The sequence below is a fragment of the Serinus canaria genome, chromosome 7 (assembly GCF_022539315.1).
Source record: "Serinus canaria isolate serCan28SL12 chromosome 7, serCan2020, whole genome shotgun sequence".
Classification (NCBI taxonomy): Eukaryota; Metazoa; Chordata; class Aves; order Passeriformes; family Fringillidae; genus Serinus; species Serinus canaria.
The window spans coordinates 10,209,689-10,236,013 of NC_066321.1; the positions used below are offsets into that span (position 1 = coordinate 10,209,689).

Genomic DNA, 26,325 nt, shown 5'->3' on the forward strand with positions numbered 1-26,325 from the left:
ATTCAGCTGAATTGTGAGCAGTGAACTGCATTTTGTCCTGTGTTTTTGACTCTCCTGCTACAGACAGTCTGCACAGTCTTCTGTGAGCTGTAACCACTTGCAGCAAGTGTATGTGAAAAGCTTCAGCATTGGCATTTTCTAGTTTGAACACCAGAACTTGCAGAATCTTAGCTCCTGTGTAATTACATTCAGCCTCTTGGGCAGGACAGTGGATGAGATAATCTGAAGAATACATATAAAGGGATACAGGCATTTCAGGTACTTTTTCATCAATTTTAAGTTGATGGCAATGTAAATATCAGCACTTTGTTCATTTCTGCACATAGCATGCCCACAAAAACCATCACTTGTGGAGAGTATATAGGAAGTGGAGGACCCTCCAATCAGCCTGGCAATAGATGGCTTTTATGAAATTAGTTTGCCATTTAAAAGTTTCTTTGGGTAAAATACATCCTCTTCACTTACTGGATAAGAAAAGATAATGATACTGTTCTCTAATGACCATCAATAAAATGATGAGATGGAAGAGGAGAGGTACTGGAGGTTACAGAGCTGTACCACTGTGTTTCCCAAAGACTATTTGGGCATTGACAAAACATGAAACTTTTTTCCTGTTCCCTTTGGAATGCAGTAGTTGTTGTTCTTTGGGGCGAGGGTGGTGGTGTTTGGTTTTGGGTTTTGGGAGGGATTTTTTGTTTGTTTATTAAGACAGAACAGCAGCACTTAATGGAGATGCTGCAATGTTTAGTCTAGTGTGCTGATGACACCAAGTTTGTTTTATTTTCCTCCAGGTGTTTATTACAAGATTATAAGGAACTGGATGCCCTGAGTTAGATGCTTTGTTTTTGTCCTCCATTCCTATGTATAAACCTTTGCTGGGAAAGTTGCTGGTCTGAGAGTATCAAATGAGTTTCCTTACCCAGCTTTTTGGTGCAATTTAAATGAAGTAAACAAAGCACTTTGTTAGGAAACTGAAACAGTGGAAAAAGCTGTCTTGCATCGGCAAGAAAATGGATCTGCAATTTAAAGTCAGACTTTTCTGGTTAGTTTTGGTGGTAAGACTGGATACTGTTACTTAATAACTAGTTGCTAAGTAAGACAGTTGATACTGTTACAGCCCTTCAGCAGAAGCAAACCCTGCAGTCTGAAAATTCTGAGTTCTTCAAAAGTCAGACAATGCGTGGAAACCTGCTCTAGGCTTAGAGGTGTGTTCAGACAAGGGACAGATGTAAGCATTCATGGCCTGCTGGGCTCCAGGTTCCTGCTGATGCATAACTGCAGATGAGGCCTCAGCACACCCAATTTTGAAGAAATAAACTGCTGACATAAAGATGTAAAGCTCCTATAGAAAGATGTAGAACTACTGTTGAGCTCTGAGCTTCATGCAGCCTCCAGGAGTCCACTCAGTACAGAGATTTCAGTCCTGTTCATTGCTTTGCTGCTATCCAAATGTGAGCAGGTAAATCTGCTACAGTTAACAAATGAGCTGCTGTGTTCACATTCTGCGTCAGGAACTGGAATCCTTGGCTGTTTTCTTCCTAATGTCAGGATTGTGTGAAATCGCTGGAATGACCACATGAATTGCATGCATGATGGTGAATTTCATGATGCAATCCTCTTGTATTGCAAATGTGTGCATGGAGATCTGTACCCCAAGTTTGCTTGGACTAAACAGCATGGGCATGCAGGAAATTTTATTCTACATTTGGGGTAAAATATGGGTGCTGCTGTGAAAACACTGATAAATGTGATTGAATAAGCACCTTGTCTTGCTACACTTCTTATGTATCCCTAAAAAACCCAAAAGTCAGTAATGAGTCAGATTGTTTTGGGTTGGGCTTTTTGTTTATTTTTTAAGTTACTGTGGTTTTGTTTTTTCACTATTTTCTCACTTCTGGTTCTATTCATTTTGAATCATCAGATTATTGGGCGATGGGTGGAGTGGAGCAAGAGAATTTGTAACAGCAGCTTGTTCAGTTTGAGTATTTCATGGCTCCAAGCAGGACTGTGTGATTATCTCTTGGTTTCAGAGGGCTGCTTTGGATATTCTAATGTTCTGGATTTAATGCTTCCATGAGCCTTGGCGTGCATGAAGACCACAAAGAGTGAAATGTGACACAGATGTTCTGAGGTCACTATCTAGTTGGTATTCCCCATGTAAAGTAAATAATGGAAAGAAAGAATGCTAATGTTTGTCTACTGCACCTGTTGTAATAATAATAAAGTAAAAAATGTTTTTATACAAATGATGAGACTACATGTGAAACCAGAATTTATGTGAACTTGTATGTTGAAGAAGTTTAGATCTGCCACAGATCTCTGTTGACTCCCTCATGGCTTCCTGAAGGTTCTTGAGGAGACGAAATCATTGGAGTGATTTTGTGCAAGCGTTCCCTAAATCTTACATGTGTTTACTTCCATTTAGGTATTATTTTAACCAGATAAATACTTTTTTGAAAAAGAGGCATGGTTCAATTTTAATCCAGAATTTTATTAAGATATTATTGAAGGTACTGAATTGATTTTTGCCCAAATACCCCACCCATAAAGAATTTAAAAAAAAAAAAAAAAAAAAGGCTTTTATGATGGGGCAGGTAGAATTTGTGAAGGCTAGGCTGGACTGGAAAGTGCAACATTAGCCTTCAGGATAAGGAACAGGAAGTTTATCTGTTTTTCTACACAGTATTGTGATATTTGTATTTGTTGATCTCTGAACAAAGTAAATACTCTCATTTTATATGGACTTCTATGCAAAGCACACTTGTATTGCTTAAGGTCATAATTTGTACTTAGCCATGTTGGGACTGAGATACAGAAGCTCCTCAGTTTTACACTCATCCTTCAGAAAATGGCTGTGCTTAGTTGTGAAAGAAAAGGCAACTCCTCTCTATGTATAATTCATTAACAAAGTATGATTGCCTGAATGTTCTTGTACTAAGTGCTAGACATTTTTAAATGACTTCACAGCCACCCAGAATATGCAGTGTTTTGCTTTCATGCATAACTTTTTTTGGGTGAGACAAACATTGTATCTTACTGCCATTTGTCATGAGGTTCCTGAATTAGAAACGAGAGCCAGGGCTTGAAGAAACTGTGTGTTAGAAGGAAAGCTGTGGATGAGCTGTCTGTATTATGGTCTGTATCCTTAATATTAAAATAGCCTGCTTGTTGCCTTTGTTCTACTACTGTTGTTTGTCATCCAGTAACATCATCAGCTAGAAGTGGGCATTAAAGATTTTTACTATCCATGTGTAATCTTACATCTTTATGTCCTCATTGTGTGAGGTACCCCTTTAGTTGGTGCTACTCTTAGCTTCTGAGACACTTTTTAGCTTAACATCCTTATTGTTTTCACAAGTTACAGATTTTCTGCACAATCTCTTCCAAATGCTTCTTTACCCCTCTTTAAACTCAACACCTCGTATTTATCTACCTGTTTCTAAAGTTACAAACTTTTGGTTGAAGACTTGTTTTCCCCACTTGCAAGGGCAAAACTTTTTTCCCCTCTGGCTGAATTTTTTTTTTTAATTTTTTTTTTTTTTTACCCAAAAATTGATTAAGCATCAATTCTTATGACATTACAGAAAAGCAAAACTGTATGTCTTACAAAATGGCATAGTGAAAAGAAACATGAATGGTACTCTAGAATTAAAAGAACCATTTTCCTGGTAGCCTTGTATATAAACTTCCTGAAGAAGGGGTTGTAGCTTACTGTGACTGGAGTCCTGCCTAGGATTCAGGCTTCCAGAGGCTTCCATGATGCAAAAGATAAGTAAAACCTCATTCAGTCCCAGTGGTGAAACATAAAAAACTTAAAATTGCTTGGTCTGTTATCTGGGCAATGCTTTTTTGATATCTAGAACGAAATGTAACAAGATGGGGATGTTGAATGTGCTTGGTTTTTACACATGCCTTCATAATAACTTTCTGTGAAGCAGAGTTAATTTTAGGGTCACCAATTTTGTGGATCACCTTTCTCTTTTTGCTTGGTTTTAGTAAGAAAAAGTGAGATATTTTACTGCTGGCATTGAGAGAAGAACTCCAAAATGGGACTTTGTGTACAAAACAAAAAGACCTGTCCCAGTTTACAGCTCACTGAAGAATTGTTTCACTGTCTTTATCCCTTGGGTTCAGGCACTGTTCAGCCAGAGTAACCAACTACCCAATAATTCTTGAGTGTTGTTCTACTCAAGCAGAACAAAAGTAGTGTATGGATAGTGACAGTGTTGTATAATATCACAAGAAATGATAAATTCCATCTGAAGGGCAGTGGTATTTATATATAAAAATGTCTCCTCATGGGAAGCAAACTGTAAGTCACAACTGTAAGTCCAGTTGTGACCAGCTGCAGTATGTAGCATCTGTCGGGAACGTGCCCTGTAAGTGAGCCCCACTGTAATAGTTGTGTGTATTGTTTTATTGAAAATCTTTAACTGTGAATTCCTGGTAAATAAAAGATGCTCTGTGGAAGAAGCTGCTGAAAATTCAGCATATGGTTTTACAAACCACTGAAATGCACAAAGGCCTGAATTGCTGTAGTTTGTGGAGTTACTTGCACGTGTAAAGGACACGTGAAGGGTTTCTGTTTGGAAGGTTATCCGGTTTGGCTTTTTTTTTCCCCAACTGTGTCCAGTAATATTTCCTCTCTACAAATGTTGCTTATCTCTGTCCCTTGATAATCGCAGCTTCAGCACTAGTACTGCTAAGGACTGCTTGTGAGCAGGGATTTCCAATGTTTGATCAAACATCTAGACAATTTCCAGTTTCAGCAACTTAAGCCAAGCAGTTATCTGATTTGACAGTTTGTTTTTAATAAAACATGATGCAGAACACCAAGCAATAATATTATTCTTAGTACATATGATGCTTACCTTCAAAACACTGTAAATCATTAATTGGCTCACTTGCATCTGCAGATAGAGTGGTTCGTCTGCAGAAGAGTGGTTCTTTCTTCCTGAAAGAACATTGTGGAAGAGTCTGGAGATTAAACTTGCTGGGAACTGCTGTGGTGTCGTCATGCCTCGCTCCCAGGTTAGGGAATATGCCATAAAACAGTGTCACAGCGCTGTCGGGTGAAGCTGAGGGCTGTAGGTTAGGTAGTTGAAGAAACAAGGTAAACCTACCTGTGCGTGTATTTTACCGTTAATGTGGGTCCAGTAACAGGTGCTGCTGTTGTGGGAGGGTTGTCCGGGGCTTGATTTTCCTCTCTTCGCCAGTTCGGCCACCGGTGCTTGATGCACCAGCAGCTTGCCCGACGCGGGATCTCGGAGGCAGCGCCCGGGGCCGGCCCCGCTTGCCCCGTGCGGCGCTGCCCGGGGGCGGCTCCCGGAGCTCCCGGACGGCGCCGAAGGGGTTAAGGCGCCCCGCCCCGGGCGCGCGCATTGGCGGGGCGGCCGGCGCGCGGCCAATGGCGGCGCGCGGCGGCGGGGCCGGGCCAATGGGGGCGGGCGGGGGCGGCGCGGCCGGCGCGCGGCTGAATGGGGAGCACAAAGCGCGGCCGGGACGCGGCGCCGCCGTCCCCGGGAGAGCCGCGCGCGGGGCCGCCGCCACCGCTACAGCCCCGCTCCGGCACCGCCGCCCCGCCAGCTGCGCGGGGGAGGCAGCGCCGAGCCCCCTCCCCTGCTCCTTCTCGGGTTTTTTTAATTTTTTTTCTTTCCCCTTCCAATTTTTCAGATTTGCCGGTTTCTCCCCTCTCCCCCGGTGACCGTGGGAGAGGCGCTGCGGCCGCCCGAAGGCACCGCGGCGTAGCGGGAGCGGCGGCCGGGTGCATGAGCGGCGCGGCTGCCGCCGGCCGTGCCTTACCGCCGGGGCTCCGCCGCTGGGAGGCGAGGCGAGCCGGGAGCGCCGCCGCAGCCCGGTCCGCCCCGGGCAGCCCCCCCGCCGCGCCCCTCGGGCAGGGGATGCTCCCGCCGCCGCCGGCTGCCGCATCCCTGCGAGCCTGAGCCTCCGCCCGCTCCCCGCCGACCGGCCCGCGGCGAAGCGCCCGCCCTGCGCCCGGCCCCGAGCGGCGGGGGCCGGGCGGGAGCGGTGCGGGCGCGCTGCGATGCGGCTCCCCCGCGGCGCCCCGAGCCCCTGCGGCCGCCGCGGCGCGGCTGAGGGCGAGCGGCCGTGAGCCGGGAGCGTCCCGGTCCCCGCGGTGCCGAGCGCGCTCGGCGGTGTCGAAGTGCCGGGGCCGGCGATGGCACTGCCCTGAGCGTCCCGCCGGGGACACCCCGGCTCTGGGGACGCCCGGCCGTTCCGGAGACTTTGGGGGCGTTTGCGGGTTTTTCCTTTTTTCTTTCTCTTTTTTTTTTTTCTTTTTTCCCCTCCCTATTTTTTTTTTTTCCTCCTTCCCCGCTGCCTTTTGGGTTTTTTTCCCGGCGGCTCGTCCCCTGCCCCTGCCGGGCTGTCATCCTCTCGCCCGCGGCTCCGCTCCTCAGGGCATGTCCCGGTCCAACAGTGTCAGCCCCCCGGGCTTCGGCGGTCCCGCGCCCTGGGCAGGCACCGAGCAGCACCGCTCAGCCTGGGGCGAGGCGGAGGCCCGGGCCAATGGCTACTCCTACCAGCCGCCTCCCAACAGGTCCTCGGGCAAGAAGGCCTCCCGCATGTCGAGCAGGTGGAGGAGCGAGGAAGACTACGAGCCCCGGAACCGCGGGGAGAGCGGCTGCAGGATGATGAGCTTTAAGTCCAAATCCGCCTGGCAGGAGCACGGTGACGACAGCCGACGTCACCGGTCCCGGCACACGCCCGGCAGTGATTCCCCCGCTGCCCCCAACAATGCCAGCCCCCGGCAGCTGGGGGAGCAGGGGGAGGTACGGCCCCGCTCTGTGGAGTTGGGGCTGGACGAGAAACGCATCAAGGCCAAGATTGAGGAGCTGGAGGAAGAGGACGGGGACGAGGGGGACTCCGAGGCGGCCTTCTCCATGGGCAGTTGTTGCAGTAGCCTGCTGCAAATCTTCAGGTCCAAGAAGTTCCAGTCTGAGAAACTGGAACGTCTCTATCAGCGCTACTTCTTTCGGCTAAACCAGAGCAGCCTCACCATGCTTATGGCCGTGCTGGTGTTGGTCTGTGTGGTCATGCTGATCTTCCATGCCGCACACGGCCGCTATGAGGTATCCTATGTCGTGGTGCTCTCCCTGGCCATCGTGCTGATGGTGGTGCTGTGCATGGTGTGCAACCGCAACAACTTCCACCAGGACCACATGTGGTTGGCGTGCTACTCTGTCATCCTGGTGATCCTAGCAGTGCAAGTGGTAGGGGTTCTGCTGGTGTGGCCCAGGAGCGCCTCAGAGGGCATCTGGTGGACCGTCTTCTTCATCTACAGCATCTACACGCTGCTGCCGGTGCGGATGAGAGCCGCGGTCATCAGCGGGGTGGTGCTCTCCGCCATCCACCTGGCCGTCTCCCTCAAGATCAACGTGGAGGATAAGTTCCTCCTGAAGCAGGTAGGCAAGCCCTGAGTGATTTGGATGTGTGCTCAACATAGAAGGGTGAGGGAAGTGGGGTAGTCTGACTTCCACAGGCCTGCCAGATGCTGGAAGGTTGGCAGGACTTTCAGCTGAACTCCTAGGTTACCTGCTTCTGGGTGGAATGGTGTGCAGTGCAGTGGCCAGCCTGTTAACTTGCTTTTTTTCATTGCTGTGGTGTTCCCTTGTTTTTGCTCCACATTAAGGCTCTAAACATACAAGAAGTGTGTCTTACTGGGTTCCCATGACGGCTGCTCCAGCGCTGTCAGCCAGCGCTGCTGGTGCCCTTCAGTTGTATTCAATGTAAACAGCCCTGTGCTAAGCACACCTGTGGAACGGTATCCAAGCACGCTGCTGTTTTACTGAGAAAGGTGTAGAAGGTCTGGCTGGTTTTGGAAGGCAGAGGTTATCCTTGTGTGTCGCTCCGAGTTCAGTGTTAGCACAGAGCTTAGGCGTCTTAGGAGAGCGTGCTCCATGGGAATGTGGGGTAGGCTTTTGGTTTAGCAGGAAAGTGTTTTGCTCTGAGATGTGCTGGAAATCTCTATGGTGAAAAAGCCCAGAGTTCCTGTACAGACAGAATAAAAAGTACCAGAAAAAAGTATAAATGTAGGTTGTTATTTAGCTGTGATATCATGTTCAACTGAAGCAGTTCAGTTCACAGGAACAATAAGACTATTATCAAACCCATTACAGTGCAATTTTTAATTACCATATCTGTATAAACAACAGCAGTACAAGGCGCCACTCTTCAAGTGAAGCAGCCTTGGGACTCGTGTTTTAAGCTTACCACACGTAAAACATTGAAGCTATGAGGCAGTTGTCATCCTTCTGATGTGCAGGACTCTGAGCAAGGATGAGCCTGTCACAGAGTCAGCCCTGATACCTGTGTGCTACCAAAGATGGTTTATTAAACTCAGTGTTTGGTAGTTCTACCGCCCTAGCACATAATACAAAATAAAGCTTTGTGCTCAGTGCCTGCTTTGAGTCTTAGTTCTGGGTTTTGAGTTCCGCCTGTTGCAGTGGCAAGAAGAGTTGTAGGACTTAAATAAAACCTCATCAGCATGAGGCTGTCACTGTTTTGCTATACAAAATAGCCCATGAAATTACTCTCTTCTCCTCACTGCCTAGTTAAGCCTACTTGGAGAGTTTCTAGCTTTTTTCTTAGTTTGTTACAAATATTTTTATAAACTGTACGTGACATATTCTTCTTATGTTTGATATAAATGGCTTTTTGTGCATTTCCAGCAGAGCATACAGTGTGAGTGGGACAGTTGGTGTTTTTCTGCTTGACTTGAAAAAGTTTGCTAATGGCCTCAGCTCTTCTCCGCTGGGGCTCTGGTCTTGCAAAGCCTCCCGTGTGCTTTTTGCTTTATAAACGCAGACTGGTCCTGTTGAAATCAGTGTGTTTGGAGACTGCATCCTTACATGGCAAGGCAAATCCCATCACGACTGCTGCTAGAAGATTTAGCAGCCTGTTATGAGCAAGGTTCGGAGCATACTAACAAATGAATAAAACATCATTGTGTTGGAAAATGTTGGTAACTGTATTTTAATAGGAAGGAGCCTAAACTACAAAGGCCAAATGATTGACTCCCTCAGTAGAAAATTTGGAACAGTTACAGCTCCCTCCCGTTCCAAATGGCAGGTTGTTTGTAAGAGGTTGGCTTGTGTATGATTGTGCACTTGTCCAAGGTAGAAGCATGGGTGGTAGGTGATGGTACAGTATGCACAAATCTGTGCATTGCACAGTTGCTTTTGCTTTCATAGCAATGCTGGGGTTTTCCTATGGTTTGGCAATAAATGTTCAGTTAATGAGGAATGTTCTAGGAGCACTTTTACTTTGTCTTCAAAGGCAAAGCATCTCTCCACATTGCGTGTTTATTTTTCCTGCTAACACAGTCTCTATCTTGCTGTGGTCTGCACTGGCGTAGCACGGGCTGAATCAGTGGGGTTGTACAAGGCCAAGCATCAGATTCCTTACACGTTTGTGTACGAACACGAGCTGCTATCTCTGGCTGTCTGATAGAAAATCTGTTCTGCTGAGCACATTGCCTTACAGCTATTAACAGGCCTTCTTCACTGGGGCTGTATCTTGTTGCTGTGGAAATCAGTTGTGTTCAGCTCTGCCCCCCTAAAGCAGGCAAGCCCTCTTTTCCTCCTTCAAACTACCAGAGGCAAAGGCAGGTGAAGACCAGATCAGTCAAGAAGAGTGAGTTAAAATGTTTTCTGTGACTTCACGCTGGCAGTCACATCAGCCTGGGTTTTGTGGAGCAGGAGTGGATGTGAGTGCCTTTGTGATTGTGTGACCAGATGGTACTTTACATCCAGCAGTCACAGAAGAAAGGCTGGTTAGGATGTATATCACCTTCCCTCTCTTTGTCATGGCATTTTAAACTATAGTACTTCAGCAAGTTTTACTTTGTGGGAGCTTTTTGCTTTAAATCCTCTCTGAATTGTTTCCAAACCAGGAGAAATCATACACTCTTGTTGTGATCCACCAATGTTTAAGGCAGGGTGATTCTTGTGTTGACTCCTGAGCACTTTTATACGGCTCTGGAGCCTGTTAAAAACTCCTCTTTCTCAAGAGAGGGAAATTCTTGTAGAAGGTCCCTTTTGGGGGAAAGGCAGCTTGTTGTATTCTGTAGCTGAGGATGCATGAGTTTGTCTGAATTATCTTCTCCTATCATTGCTGGATTTTTCTGTCCCCAAGCTCTCTGCTCCAAGGCTATGCTAGTCAGATTTCTGGAAGGGTTAATGCAGTCTGCTGTTTCTGAATCCATAACGTGACAGGAGCAAAAGTAGTTGTCATTGTTCAGTCTTAGCTGCATTTTAAAATAATTCTTCCAGAGTCACTGGATTTGGAAAGTAGGCTCTGACTTCTCTTTGCTACTTGGAGGAGTCTGTCTTTCAAAAGAGAAAGCAAAAGATGAGTAAAAAAAGACAAAAAAGATGAGTATAGTTGGTTCCTCTGTGAGTCTGATCAGCTAGAGGCTGATCTTAGCTTCTTGAATTGAGGTTTGATTGGAATAAAATGCTAATTATTGCCTTATATTAAAAAGTTTTCCAGTGCTGAGGGAGGGGAGAAAAAGAAATCCTGTGTTTGGGAATTTATTTGTTTCCAAAGGCAGCATGCCGCTGGAAGCGGAACACAGTGAATAGGTGATGCTCCACCAAGTACAAATTCTGACTGCTTAAAAGGGGGTTTTTCATTTGTTCCTGTGATCAGTTAGCTCTAGAGGAACTGCTTTTGGATTTATTGGGGAGGGGATGACTGTATTAGTCTTCAGGTTTATGTTCTTGTGTTATTCTGGGACAGACTACAGATATGTTTCAGTGCATGGAAGTGTATCTCTTTTCAGGCCAGCCTTTTCCACGTGTTGGATCTGATGCACTTTCAGGCTCTGAAAGCACACTCAGCCCCAGAATTCACATAAGCATTACTTTACGTGTGAATGAGGCTTTCTAATACTTAACTGAGAAACAAGTGTGCTGTTTATCAGAAATCTGCCTTGCATTCACAGCAGAGATAACAGTGAGATTTATTCCCAGTCCCCTTGGAGCGAGCTGCCCAGCTGACCCACAGGCCTGTATGGGCACATGGGAAGAGGTTCAGCCTGTGGGTTGCAGATGCTTAACTGAAGTCATGTGAGGAGACCAGCTGCCCTCAGCACAGATAGTCTTGAGTAAGCACTGGCATTTTTGTAAGACTATGGGCTAAGGGACAGGGAATTTCACAAGAGAGTTTATTGGACTCTGATTCAGACTTAAAAAGGGATGGGAATTGTGTGTGGGAGTGACTGGGGGACCAGGAGTAGGGGATAAGAATGCCGTATACAAACATCAAACAAGCCCGTGGACTGAGGTTAGATTTACTCCTGTTTTCCCATCCAAACCTGTTTTATTGTAACTTTCTGATGTTCCTTGTTCAAGGATACAGCTAAGTCTTTGTAGTTTATTAACTCAGTGTGAGTGGGTGACTGGTAAGGTACCACGAAAAATAAATAACCTTTTTTTTGTCTTGTGTCAGTAACCTCATTGAAATAGAAACTGAAATGCACTGATCTCTTTTCTCCCCAAATACTACTGCAAACCTTCTGCAAAGGATCTCTGATAGCAAACTACCTCAGCACAGGTCTTTTGTTTGTCTCTCTGATTCAGGGCTCCTTCTTGCTCGACCATTTTCCATGTCTCCATCATAACAACATTACATTAATACTCCTCATCCTTCACTTCTGGGAAGTGTGTATGTGTTGGCCTTTCCCTCTGTCAGTGCATGTTAATGGCAGATGATTGATCTGTACCTGCATGGTGGCTCTCTGGGAAGTGGAGCATTTCAGTTTAACTGTTTCTCAGATGCTGGTATGAGAACCAGTCTCTCTCCTCTTCATAAACAAACTCACTTCAGCAGGGCTAAAAACAATTTCTTACTGTAACAGCGAATTGATTTGAATCTTGTGGAGATCTCCTAGCACCTCGTAGAGATGCCTTCTAGTTGGCAATTTGAATGGCATTCAGCACACAAAGTTAGTCACCCAGTAGGAGAAGTAGTACTGTGTGTTCCATCTCAGCCTCAGCATGCCTGCTACATGTGAGTGCTGACTGATTTACAGACAGGTTCTCAGCAGTGTGGTAGTCAAGTCCTTGCACTGTGCTTTCACTGTCTCCAAGCAGCATTGCCTTTATTCATCAGGGAGGAGAGATGAACCACCTGGAATGCAGATGGATCTGTGTGTCAGCTCTCCTATGGTTATGTGCTGCCTGTTTTACTTTTGTCCACCTGGAAAAGAGGTTTGAGTAACGTTTGTATAGGATGGGATTTTTGAGCTGTATAGGATGGGATTTTTGAGCTGCTCAGCCAGACGGGGCCAGGTACTGGGTGCCTCAAACAGCACTTAATGCCCTGTTCTGCATAAACATTGATATCAGCGGGGCTCTCGTGCAGTGAGAAGAGCTCTAGCACTGCTCACCACTGAAGAATCTGCCTGAGCAGCAGTTGCACTGAAGTTAGTGAAAATTGATTTGTGGTCTTCTGTTCAGAGGAAAAAATGGCAACCTGAAATATTCAGTAACTGTTGCATTGCTAGTTACCTCCCTAGGTAATTCTGTAAGAGAAGTAATTAACTAAATCCCTGATGTATTGTGTATCAATTTAGTCCTTTGCAAGAGTATTGTCTTTATCGCTTGGACATGTGCTGCTTGAGGTTTACAAAGGCATATCTGTTTTTCTTATCTCCTAAATTACCCTATGATTCTGCCACCTCCTAATCTACCCCCTTGCTTTATCCTCCTTCCCCCCACCATGGATCAGTTTAATATTTCACTGTAATGTTCACCAGTATCAAAACCTGTTAGTGTGATAGAGTGCTGTGTGTCTAATTTCTCTGTGTTCCTGGATTCTTAATAGGTTTGTTGTCTTGATAAACTGACCCATTTGAATAATTTCTCTCAGCTTTGTGATCATAATCACACTTTTATAACTGGCTTGGATCTTGGTGAATTCAAGACAAAACCTAATAGGGGTGATCGAGGTGCACAGGAAAAAGACTTGTCCTTCTAGGCACTTTTATGACATGCTTGAAAAGGCAGGGTGTGCTAGTTCTGGTTATTTCTGGAGAGGTGAAGATACTTCAGAGCAACATCAGTATTCACAAAGGTACTGGAGGCAGAAGGACAAATTTCCTTGCCCTACTCTTACAAAGCAGCTGCTGACTTGTCCTTCAGTGTCCTGGGCACAATGGCTTAGTTTGACACCTTTTCTCTGTCAGAGACCTGTCCAAGGCAGGACATCTTATTTATGAGGTCATTTGTGATTAACCTCATTCAGATGATTTATAAATCTGAACAGCAGTGGACATAAAATGCTGATTTATCCTGTTGCTAAAGGCTCAGTGGAACTGGTTGTGCCCTCCTGGAGCCTGAATGGCCCAGTGCTTCCTAAATGCCCTTTTGCTCTGAGTGGTGTGGGCAGCACTGCCAAGGTCTGGGGTGGAAGAGGACTGGGACTCAGCCCAGCTGGAATGTGAACTTTGGGCACCAGGCTCTTCTCCAAATGCATTCAATTTGTGTCTGATTAGCTAATCTTTCAGTCATGTACCATGGCTCCCTCTCTGTCTTTTAAGAAAAGTGGAACAATTGCTAACTTTTTAGCCATTGCAGTAGTTGGAGTAGTTACAGTCTTTCGGTAATAGCTGGTTTGGTCATCATGTTCTGGCACTACTGGACATTTACTCTCATTTTCTAATTGAACTAAAAGAATTTTCCTTCTGTCCTGGTAGAATATGCAATGAAAAATTCCCAGCAACACCTGAAGAACTGAGAGGTAAAAACCAAAATTGTTTTGAGTGTGTGTGTGGTAAAGTGATCCTCCCTGTAGCTGGTAATGGCTTCTGAGAACCATGCTTTGAAAAGCTCCTGTCTTTCTTTTTTCTTCTTTTCCTTCTCATCTCTTTTTTTTACTCTTGTCTCATTTTGCATATTTTAAATTTTTTCTGTTTTTTTTTCTTTTTCATTTTCTTGGGTTGTTTTTTGTTTTGTTTGTTTGTTTTGGGTTTTTGTTGTTGTTTTTTGTTTGTTTGCTTGTTTTGTTTTTGTTTTTTTTGTTCATTCTTTTTCCCTGTGCAGGTGGGTATGGTTCCGAGAAAATACCCACTTTTGTTTGAGGAGGTAGAAGACAGGGCTCCAGGTTTTACCAGCCTTGGGCAAGGTTTGTCCTCCCATCTGCTCTGAACTACAGGGTTAATGTGGCCCTTGCTCAGGTAGTCTGTACCCAGAAGAGGTGGTGCCGAGGGAGCTGGAGTGCACCAGGATCTCCCTGGAGCCTTCCAGCAGCTACACGATTTCATGATGTGCTGCATGCTGGTTTTTTATGGCCCAGAGGGGTAGGACAGTGACAAAGTGTGTGCAAGGAATGTGAAGATTTACAGCTTGTGGGGAATGGGTGGGGTTCCTGTCTAACTGCTGTGTGACTTCTCAATCTCCTGCAAGTCCTGTGTTTTGATGTGGGATAGGCTCGGTGTTAGTTCCTTCCCTCCCTCTGAAGTCTAGCCTAGTGATCTGAACTTGTGATATCTTTCATCCATGGGATGCTCTTTCTTCTTTTTGTTTTGACATTGGTGATACTTTTAAAAAATATAATTTTTTTGTCTTTACCTGAGAGGTAGCCCGCTGCTGCCAGAAACTTAATTTGATTCATTATTATGGAGTCCTTAGGCTAGGTAAAAACCCAAGGGGAAATCTCATGTGAATGAAAAAACACAACCCCAAAGATATTAAAAAGGATAATCTAGTTATGAGGGGGTGTGGGAAACAGACAAGAATTTTAATGTTTGTCTCCTGAACTCCTAAAGCTTTTCACCTTATCATAAGAAAGTTTGAAGTTTTGTGCACTTAATAAGGTCACACATAAAATGGGTGTCAGGCCAAGACAAGACTCAAAATGCCTTTTAGCACCTGCAACTGGACCACTCCCAGTGAAACTCTCGGTGATGTTTTAGGATGGTGCTGACTCTTGCTGGTTTCATCACTGGCAGGTACAGAATGGCAGCATTCAGCAGACCTGCAGTAGGATTTAGCATGAGATGGTCTTGTTCTGACACTCAGAGAAGTGGACTGAACACATTTTAAAGCTCTGCCTTGTGCTTCCATTCTTGCTCTTGAACATTTGGGAAGCTCTGTCCCACCAGGAGCCTGGTGGGTAGACAAGCCTGTGAACTACTTCAGCCAGACAGGGTTGGTTTTGCACCACAAAGATGATGTGTTTACAAATGGTAGGACCCCCCACAGCTGAAGAATTAGTGGGCAGCATTGGCATCACCAACAGTATTGCTTCTGGTGCCAGGCTGGCCTCACTAATGCCTAGCAGGATTTTTGTTGCAGCACTCACTATAGAATGTTTCATTGTTTTGTCAGGCTTTGTTCTGCAAATAAAATATCATTGTGTTCTTTTTTCTCCATATTTATATGACACTAATGTAATTGCCATGTATCTTTATTCCTTTCCCCAGACATCAGGAACACAAATCATATTTGTGTATTCAAGATGCTATCAGGACTGTCTGTAGTGTGCATTGTATAGTCGTCATTTGTGGCTTCTCCTACTTCATAGAAGCAGAAATAGCAGAAGAGAAGTATATTTCAAAGCATCCTCAATCCTGCCCTGATTTTGTTTATGATTCCTTTACCTAGACTGCTTCTTCTGCAGTTTGAGTGATGAGTATCCAGATTAAATATTAAACTGCCTTTTCTTTTCATGAAAATTTTTACACACCCATGTAATGCCCTTCAAATTTTTTCCTCTGAATTGGGTCTCTGTGGTATTGCCGTGTTTGGCTATCATCCTGTGTTTTCCTGGGAAACTTTGCTTTTGGGAGGTTGAGTTTTGGGAATTAAAGCTGCTCTTCAAATTCAATATACACATTCCACTAGTATCAGAGTGCATCTTTGCAGACAGTAAACAAAGAACTGTGCTGATGCAACACAGAGGGAATAGAAATAAAGAAAGGTTTGTGTTTTGTCTTTTCCCCCCAGACATTAGAAATTGATCTCTCAAAGAGGCAGCTTACACAAACTGTTTATTCTTTAAATATGTTTGCAGCTTGTATAAGACGTTCTGTCTCACTTCATAGTCAGAAGAAAAGGCTATGACATTGCTTGCAAGAATCTGTCATAAAATATTGCTGATGCAAACAGTTCCCTGGCTGTATCTTCCCTTCCAGAAAAAGCCTTGCCTCCTTCCCTTAATTCCCTGCTTTAGACTAAATGCTACAAGCACTGATCCCTTTGTCCCTCTCACTCTGCAAACTGAATTCTCAGAGCCAGCCATGTGGTAAGGGACTACTCAAATCAGTATTTCTAAAAACAGTAGTTTGCTGGTCAGCCCACAGATGACAGAGCTCCTCAGACATGCTTGCTGAGTGATGAACTCTTTCCATTTGCTGGGAGGTACCCAATGGCAGCTTTCTCTCTGTATTCTTGCTTTTGACGTGTGGGTATTCACACACACAAATGGGGGGACCAAAGGACAGGTTATTAATGAAGAGGTTTCCATTTAAATGGGATTTCTCTTTTCCGGGCAGGTGGTTACTTGTAATCTCATAGGGAGAGGAAGAAGTGCTCTGCAGTGCTAAGGAAAAGGGAGGCTGTGCAGGGTGGTGGGAGAATGTGTAATCACAGTGTCAGTCTCACTCATGCTGAAAGCTAAGTGCAGTCTTTCAGGCCGCTGAACATGAAGTAGGTTACTAGTGTGGGAACTGCTGTTGAGTGCTGAACTCTCTAGGTCTTAAGGCCAGGATGGACTTCTGAGCTCATTTAACAGTACCCACTGAACAATTCTCCTACACTTTAAAATTTCTTCCATTCAATTAAAAACAAAAAATAGTTTAAGCACTGAATTGCGTAGTATTTGTCAGTTGAAAAAGCAATCTGCAGTGATTTCTGAACTGAACCAATACTTATTTTTTCCTCTCTCCTCTTAGTAAGACAGGATTTTAATACCCTGTGATAGAACATATTGGGGATATTTCTCTGCTCAAGTTGGTGGCATCTACTTAAATATAACACAGATGGATGTGTTAGTTGTGAAGGGGTTCTGACATCATGCCCAGATTTTGTACTGGGTAATTACATTCCTGCCTTCTTAATTGATGTTGAATATGGCATTTTTCTTTGCTCCATGTCTATTCTGGACTTTTTAGCAGTACACCACCAGATAGATGCTGTGCATATGGGTTTACTATCATATCTGAGAAATTTGCAAGGCTGTTGACAAGCCAAGAAAATGAGGGACTAGAGCTCAGGCTTATATCTTCTTAGTCATGTCGGTGTGCTAGAACAAGTGCCACCTCCTTGATATGACAGATGTCCTGATAACTTTTGAAAGGTACAAAGCCAGAAATGATATGATTGAAGGATACTGCCAGAGCTCAGCTATGCCATCCTGCTGCACCAAGACAAGACCAAGCCAGCCTAAACAATTTGTGGCAGGTACTGGTCACAGACCTGTCTGGAAAAACCCCTCCTTTGTGTACGTGCTCTCGGGGGTCACTGCAGCACTGATGTGCTTTCTGCTGTGTTTGTTTTCTTGGTGGGTATTTTAGCAGAGCCCTGGGCAGGGGCAGACAGTGAAGAAGAGCTGTCTGTGACTAGAGCTCTCTGGCTGCTCTCAGATGAAACTGGCGCTTAGTTTCCTTCTCTCACCTGGCTTTAGTTCCCACCCCACCCAGAGCCTGCCGTTCTCTATTGTCACAAACAGTGCATTTGAATGACATCTGACACAGCTGGGTCTCATTCCTGACTGGGGCCTTCCTGAAAGCACTGCAGGACAAGCTGTAAGCTTGAAGGTTGCACATCCTTTCACAGGTGACCTCCTTGGTGGTGCCTGGCCCCTCTCAGCTGTTAGGGTAGCTGTGCTTAGGTAACTCCTTAGAACTCCAGGGACTCTTAAAAGTGTGTGCCTCTTGCACTGTGGTTGAAGTGACTGTGAACAAATTCTTAAGTGTTTCCTGAAAGTATTTTCATATCTCAAGAGAGAAAGTTAGGAAACTGCAATTTCATTTTTGTTAGTTTGTTTTCCTTCTTCCCTAATGCAGGTAATGAGTATCTGGCTGTGTCATGACACTGAAGGTTTGTCCAAGTAATGGTGTCTAGGAAAGGTAACACTCTGTGCATTAGTTAAACCACAATATAAAGCCCACTCTACAGAAACTGCAGTCCACTGCTGAAACCACCTTACTTGTCTATTTTAGATGCAAATGGACCTAGTTAATTTAATTCACTTCCAGAGGGAATGCAAACTAAATAAAGTCATGCTTGTTAAAAGAAGTGTTCTCACAGGTTTAAATAATTTTCTTCAATTTATTTTGATGAACTTTACTGAACAGACCAATCTTTACCATAATATCTTCAGGCTAAGACTGTAGCTCATGTAAGTGAGGAGTACTTTATACTGAAAGCTTAGTGCATTGCCCTGGTATGTAATTTTCTTTTAGAGACAGTGTAACTCTGTGCTATGTGCCTTCCCCCTTGGCAAGGGTTGGGGCTGGTTGTGACAGGGACAGAGTCAAGAGAGGAGCTTATCTGTCATGTTTAGCCAGCTCTTGGCCCCATTTCCAAAGCTGCTTTTCAGGAGCCTGGTCGTGAGTGTCCCCTCTATGGCTGTTTCTGTGCAAGGGGTGACTGCTCACGACCCATCCTTCCCAGAGAAATGATCTGCTTTCAGAGCATGGCCTCTTGCTTGGGGCTGCGACCAAACCTTTCCCCTGCCAATTCCTTAGCAGCTGTGACCAGGACAAAATTCTGGATGTCTCAGATGCCAGGCTGCCACCTGGAATGGCACAGAAGTGGCAGGTGATGCTCTTCTGTGTCTTTCCTGAGAGAAACTCCTTTGGTTTGCAGAGCTCTCCTTCTGTTTAAGCCATTTGCAATGCTCCATACGCTATTGAGGCAGTGCCTTGCTGCAACATGAGCATATCTTGTGTGTCAAACCTCATGGGGAGACGCTGTGACAGCTCCCTGCCTGCCAAACCTCCTGCTGAAGCTTATTGGAGAAATATTGTGCTCCCTTCAAATGGGTGGCATTGTAACATTGGCTCGCTCATTGAAACAGCATTTGGGTCTGGGCAGAGTGAAAATGCTGATTTCCTTTGAGTAGAAGGGAGAAACCTTAAGGGTGCCTTCTGCACAAACAGTGGTCTTAGGCTGAGCTGCAATTTCCAGGACTGAGTCAACTAACTTTTGTCTTAATGGCCATGATATTTACTACTCCCTCTGCTATTCCCTGTCCCAATGAGATCTGAAAGGAATCTTACCTCTCTTTGAACCATACCCTAAATCGTTGTTGCCTTGTCTAGTTTATATTTAGCACAGCAAGAAATGAGTTGGAATCTAAATGCCTCCTGCCTATCACCAAAAATACCTTTTTCCCTCTGGCTGCTTGCAAAATGCCTTTAACTCCCCTCAGGGCTTTTCTGTATGAAGGGACAGCTGGTGTAGAACAATAGTGACTGATTTACACTGATCAATCCTCACATTACTGAGAGGCATCTGTCTTGTACTAGGCACCCTGCAGTGTATCAGACACGCTGGTGGAAGATGTGCCTGCAGTGTCTCCTGTCTCTTTTCCTAGCCTGACTTCTCTGTAGGTCCTGAGGGAAAAAAACTGGGAACAAATACTGTAAAAAATTTTAGTAGTGAGAGGTGCATTTCCTCTTCTTCACTTATGTGGTAATGGATCATTGAATCTGTTTTTCCAGGTTTTTTAGTTGTGTGTGCTTCAGCAGCAATAGCATTACTGCCAAACACTGAAACTCAGTAACTGAGACGTTTTTGCAGCCCAACTCACTCAAGGCTAGTTTAGCCCATATATTTGGACCAAAACAGTCTGGGAGGAGCACATGCACACCTGAGCAAGCAGCTCAGAGGAGTGGGTGTCCCCCAGTGAGAAAGGAGTGTTAAAGAGCTAGGAGCAAATGCATCTGAAGGATGTTAAGGACATGCTAACATAATGATAGGGACATATGCAGCTTTCAGACTTTGCTGAAGGGAAAGACATAAACCCCTTTTTGTAGAATCATGAAGTGGTTGGGCTGGAAGGGACCTTAAATATCATTCAGTTTTAACACCCCTGGCATGGATGTTTACTAGACCAGGTTACTCAGACCCTCATCCATCCTGGCCTCAACACTTTTAGGGATGGGCATCCACAGCTTCTCTGGACAATCTGTTCCACTGTCTCACAATTCTGTTTTTCCAGGAAACCCTTAACAAAAGAGGAGAGAGGATGGCCAAGCATGATCTGTCCACCTGCTGCAGTCTTTCCTCCCTCTGCTTTTTCCTTGCTTTCACCTCCTCAGTGAGGTAAACAGCCCCAGGAGAAGCCCCAGGCAGTGCAGCTCTGTGTTCCTGCCACCACTGTTTATTTTTCTGATGCACTTTACCTGTTCAGGTAACTTGGATGAGCCCTGACAGCTGTCAGCTTTACTGAGAGCAATCAAATAGTGTTGCTATTACTGACAAAGAAAAGGCAGTCACAGAAAGTGGCTGCAGGATAGAATGGGCTGCATTGCCCTGTCCTCCACAGTGACAGCAGGGAATGGTTTGTTTCAGTGGCTCTTACCCTCTCTTACTTTGATAAGAAGCTCCAAACTTTGTTAATGTTTTGAATATCTCTGGTGGTCTGGTTAAAGTTTCCTTTTTGGTCTCTAAATAAGCTGCACTGGATAACTTTATGAAAAAACAAGACTGCACTGATTCCTTCCATTTTTCTTTGGTACAAGTGGAATGTGTGGTGAGAGCATGATCCAACAAGTGCTCCTTTGGAAGACTCACCTTCTGCCTGGGATTCAAGTAGTGCCCAGTCCCTTGCACTTCATGTGAGGGCAATTAGCGCACGTGCATGGCAATTAGTGCTGCAAATGAAGTTGACACGGGTGTATTCTACCTCTTTAATGGCTTGCTTTTCTCCTCTGCCAAAAGAGCAACCAAGCAGTCTCAAAGGAACCTGCTGCCTTCTGATATTTAATTTGCTTCAGGCTTACATTGGCATCCTGCCTCTTTCTTCTGCTGCCGTGCCTGGCCCACCTGCCTGCTCTGCTCGCAGTGCTGCAGAGGAAATGATCCCTGTTCCTGGCAAATCAGGCCATGACTTGCCCATGTGCTGCAGCTGGGCCTCACACACATCCAGCACCATCTCTCCCTGATGTGCTTTGGCACTGCTGGTTTCTGACCTCCTTTCAGCAGAACATTGGGCTGGTTTCTCATGAGCTGCTCTGCAAGTGGCAGTGCCTGGCAAAGGAACCTGCTGGTGGGAGACTGCAGAGCAATTCTGCTGTTATCCATCTTCTTGAGCTTGATATCACAGTGATGGGGGCCTTCAAATATCTGCAATACTCAGTGTGCAATTGTGAGCAATGATGGCTCTGGAGTGTATGCTGGAGTATAGATGGCACGTGAATAAGTCCCATATACATGAAGTGACATGAGGTGATTCTTAACCAAATTTTAGCTGTTCCAGAATATTTTTAAAATGAAACCAAATAGGAAAAGTCTGGCAAAAAAACTTGCAGTTGAGTACTCAATGACTATAGGAAAAGAAAGGGATTAAAATACTGGAAGAGACCTACAAGTGACTGACAGCAGGAGGAGGGCACAGTAGTGTAGATGTTGCATGTTAAATCGAGAATGAAGTTTTGGTGCAGGCCTCCCTGGATGGCTTTCCTCATTGCACCTTCCATGGACCACACATCTAGGTTTGGTTTTGAATGCTTGAAAGGTCATACTTTTACAGTGTCTCTTCATAGGTAGAAGGTGATTTAGGATTTATATCGTGATAGTTTAAGATTTATATTTTTGGGGTCGAATCTGTTGTTTCGCCAGAAGCAGGACACGAGTGCCCTGGATGGGAGTATGCAGTAACCAGCTTTGCTTTGTGTGGATGCTGTAGGCAAGAAAAAGTTCAGCATTAGTCTCTGTAAAATTGTCTTAGAGAACCCATGCACTGGAGATAACACCCTGGGTTAATGGTGCCACTTTGGGAGCCTTTTTTATGCACCACTGATTACTGAGACAGTTCAAATGTGGGTCAGTTTTTCTTTCTTTCTAAGTAGAGTTTGCACAGAGTAACATGCAAGCTGTTGCTTTCTAGAAAATGTGGGTCAAGTGCTGTTTTGCTGAGGAAATCAGGAGGTTTTTTACTTAGCTAGCATTAATACTCAAGTGCTTCCTTACTTCCTTGCACCAAGGTCCTGGGCTGCTGTGCTGATGAGTAACACACTTTCTGGAACAGAAGTGTGCATTGAGCCATGATTTTGTGTCCCCAGGAGCAGTGGCTCGTGTGATTCACAGAGGTGGATGGAGTTCATGAAGGATGTGTGAGCCCTGTCATCCCAGCTGCCTTCAAAGCGGCTGCAAAATCCATGGAAAGCAGCTGACCCAGGAGCATTGATGACTTCTGGGAGGAGCAGGGGCAGACAGACAGAAACTGTGTGGGACAGGACTGGATATCCCTCCTTGTGAAGTAATGAGCATGTGGAACAGACTGTGGTTGAGGAGGTTGTGGGGGGTGGAACATTACCCATGGTGAAAACAATCCTGGAGGAGCACATTTATCCATGCTGGCACTTTGCACATGTGTCATGATGGAATTTTCAAAGGAGGCCCTAAACAAAACAGCTTTATGGAAGAACAAAACAGCATTGTCAGGAATGGCCAGGGAAGCTGTGCCAGCACCTCTCTCCTTATCTGTGCTCTGAACTGGTTCATGTTCTGGGGCTGTTGCATACACAAATGTGTGTTAGCATCTGCCTTGAAGGTGCAGAAAAGGGTGGCTGGCTTTGTTTTCACTTAGCTATGTTTTCTAAAAGTTACTGCTTTTTTTGTTTTGTTTTGTTTTGTTTTCAGACCAGAATAACTTATCCTACGGGAACAATGTATGTTATAGTGAGGTTTTATTTTTATTTTTATTTTTATTTTTTTTCACAGCTGTGTTTGTGAGCATTCCCTTGCTTTGAGTCTGGGAGGCTGCATTAGAGCCCTCTGCAGTGATCATGTGTCTAATCCAAGCTCTGGGGCTGGCTCAGCCCCCTTAGCCAGCAAAATCCCTCTCTGTGCTGGGCTGTTTGGGGAGTGTGATGAAGACTTGAGGTGGTCTGATCCTCCTGGATGAGCATGCACAGAGTTTGTCTGTCTTGATCATGGTGCCAGAAGAAAGTGGGTTGGGTTATGTTGTGCAGCCACAGTGAATTTATGGGACAGTTGGCTTGACCCATCTACCTTGCAGTACAAAGGGAATGGTTATGGCTTCCTGAGGCCCTTGGTGTTCCAGCCTCAATAATGAGGGAGCTTAGGAGAGCTCTAAGGAAGGAATAAAACCTTCTTGCATCCCACTGGATTGGTTAAAATGTGAAATGAAGTTCCCAAAGCCATTCTTTCCTGTGGTGCCTTGGCTCTCAGCATGGTGTGCCTCAGGCACCTGAAAGTTCCCAAGTGGGTCTTGTGAATTTAGACATCTAAAATCTTCCTAAAGAGCATTTTTCATTGACTAAACATTGTGACTGCCTCCTCTTGCCTCTAGGCATTTCTACAGAATAAATAATGAGCTTGTGGGCTTCTGTATTTCCTACTGTTCAGTCCAACTTTTGGATGCAGCTGCACTTGAACAGGCATGAGCTGCCTGACCACTCCTGCATACCACAGCATGCTGATTACTGATGTGATCTGCAGTGGAAATTGGTGTGGCAGAGCAGAGAGGGTTCTCTCAGCACCTCTGACTAAACTCTCAAGAGCAGACTTCTGCTAGGAGGTAAAGAAAATACAGTAGACTTTGAGGCTTGGTGTCTGTTTGGTTTTTTTTATTCGTGGGAATACAGCCTTAAGTTTGAATGTGGGAGAGCAAAAGGGAAGAGGTTTCTATTGGCAATGTTTTGTATGCTGGGCTGAAGAGGAAGGGGCTGGTCTGTGGTGTGCAGGTAAAGGGCAAGCACTGAGAGGTGCTAATGGCTTCCCTACAGCTTCCTTGCTGAGTTTGGTGCTTGCAGTCCTGCCTGCCTGCTTTCCTCTGCCCTCCACCCCTTCTGGGCCATCCATGGAAAGAGAAGGCAGTGGCAGCCTTCTCCTCTTCTCTTCACTGCTGGGAAGAAGTGAGATGTATGGGATGGTGGAGTTGGGTCTGTGGCACCCTGGGAAGGGTCAAATTGAAAATGGGATGCAAAAGAGAGTGTGTGTGTGTGAGGAGACAGTAAAGACCTTGCTGAGATGGAGGAGGCTTGTGGGCCTGCATGGAGATGGCAAGGGCAACAGCCTGAGAGAGAAACCAGGAGCATCAGTAGGATGCATGGTGCATGGAGCTGAGGAGAGACAGATGTGAGATGTCATTTGGAGTTGTTATTTTCAGAGTAAACTTGTCCTTTTGAAAGCAAGGATCAGTTATAATCTGGGCTGGATCAAGCAATTTTTAAATTTTCTTCTCTCCCTTGAATAAAGGAAAACACTACAAAGAAGTTGCAATTAAAATGAATTGTGAAGTGTTATCTGTTGCCTGCTGAGCAAACTCTCGTGAGCTAGCTGAATTAGCAGTCTGGTAGTGGTCTGTATAGGATGCAGGGAAGTGCAGAGTCTTGGCTGTGGCACCAAAATGGGCCAAATGTGCCCAAGAGCTGCTGCTCTCTCGGAAGGAGGCTGTGGGTTTATGGAAACAGGCTGAGTGGGTAAGGTTGTTAAATATTGTATGAAGGAGGATTCAAAGAAGAGGGTGAGGGGAGGAGAGGACAAGGGGCTGAATGCAAGAAACACTCTGAAAATGAGACCCACAATGTCTTGTGACAGATCTTATACTGGGACTAACACAGAAATTTCCTGGCATGCACGTGCTTCTTTCACATGTGACTTCTCCATAACAAACATCTCTCAGCTGGGACTGACAATGGAAAAATTGTAGGAAACTTTCACTAAACAACTTGGTGGTAGGGCTACCTCCTGTTTTGAGCTTTTCTGTTTTAGAGGAACCATCTGCTGTATAACTGTAAACACAGCAGACTGCCAGCAAGCTCAATCATCCCAGGGTCACTATCCATCCAATGCACGCTGCTGGCAGGGACCCGTGCCCTGTCTTTGGGTTGCTGCCTTCTTCCAGGCTCCTAGCCTGTGGAATTGGACAGAGTGAACTTTGCAGATCAAACCTTCCCACAGTGTGGTGGTGGTGGTGTCCTCCTGGCCATGCAGAGCTCCCAGGAGCAGGAGCAGGGGAGGCTGGAGTGTCACTTGAGCCGCAGTCACGCTGGCTGTTCCTGTGGCCCTGGCAGTGAATCAGCCCTGGGCAGGTGTATTGCAGCTTCTCTTTGCAGCCTGTTTCACAGTGTCTAATCATGGCAGAAAACCTTCAGGAGGCAAAGCAGAGTACTCTGCAGAATACTGTCCCCTCTGCTTGCCCTTGCCCAGCAGCACAGATCAGTAGTTATGTGCAGAAGAGTTGCTTGGAGGGCATTGGATCTTGAGTTAAAGCAGATCCTGACAGTGGGGTCCTGAGCTTTGCACAGGGCAGGCTTCACACAGCTTTCTTCCCATGCTTTATTGAAGTCATGTTTTACCTCTTGAGGCCTCTTGCAGAAGGAACAGGTGGAGGCTGCCAGGGCTAGATGGAGGGACAGAGAGCTGCTGAGATGAAGGAGTGACAACTTGGTTCATTAAGACAGGGAGCTCTGGGGTCTGCTGGAGGCAGTGCTGGTCGGGGATGTGCCTGCCAGATGTGATTTCTCCTCAGCAGAAGAGAAATCTTCTGTCCTGGTGTAATGCACGCTATGAACCTGCATAGCCTGGCACAGCCACCAAAAGAAGCACTTGCTGTGGCAGAATAAATATTTTTGTGGCGTGTGGAGACCCAAATCTGGGAACTGACTGGGTCTGAAATTACCTGAGGAAGGGGGAGAAGAGTAGTTTGAGATGATACAGAGGAAGACAGGACACATAGCATGCTTGTTAGTGCTTGTGTGGGTGAAATTGTGTTTGAGTTCAGTGGGAGAGAAACTGGCCAGAACACAGCCCTTGAAGTGGTAATATATGGTTTAGTGCATCTCATTAATGGGATCTGACCTGGATTGCATCAGAGCAAAAGAGGAGCAAGCTGGTAACACTTCCTCTGTTAGCAGGTAGGCCAGATCACAAGGCTTGAGAGGGCCCAAGTTGTCATGCATGTCTTTAATCTGAGCTGCTCTCTAGCAACTCGTTTTAATTTATCAATTTCATCTTTGTTAAACTGATGAGGAAATTAATGCATGTTTATAGAGTCCATGCCACAACTGATATGAGGAGCAGCTGGTTAATGTTTAGCAAAGTCCTCCTGAAGATGAGGAGTGGTATACGAGTGTTCTGACTGTACCATTACTCTTGAAAG

The 26,325-nt window shown here is 45.4% G+C and overlaps 1 protein-coding gene across 1 annotated transcript in view; it reads left to right on the forward strand.

Annotated features, from left to right (window-relative positions):
• Window positions 1-6,136: 6,136 nt before the first annotated feature.
• Window positions 6,137-26,325, forward strand: part of ADCY5 (adenylate cyclase 5) — a 200,762-nt gene continuing 180,573 nt past the window's right edge. The window contains exon 1 of the mRNA XM_030241746.2: window positions 6,137-7,424. Within this exon, the coding sequence (XP_030097606.2) occupies window positions 6,423-7,424 (1,002 nt within the window). The 5' untranslated portion in view covers window positions 6,137-6,422. The remainder of the gene's footprint in view (window positions 7,425-26,325) is intronic.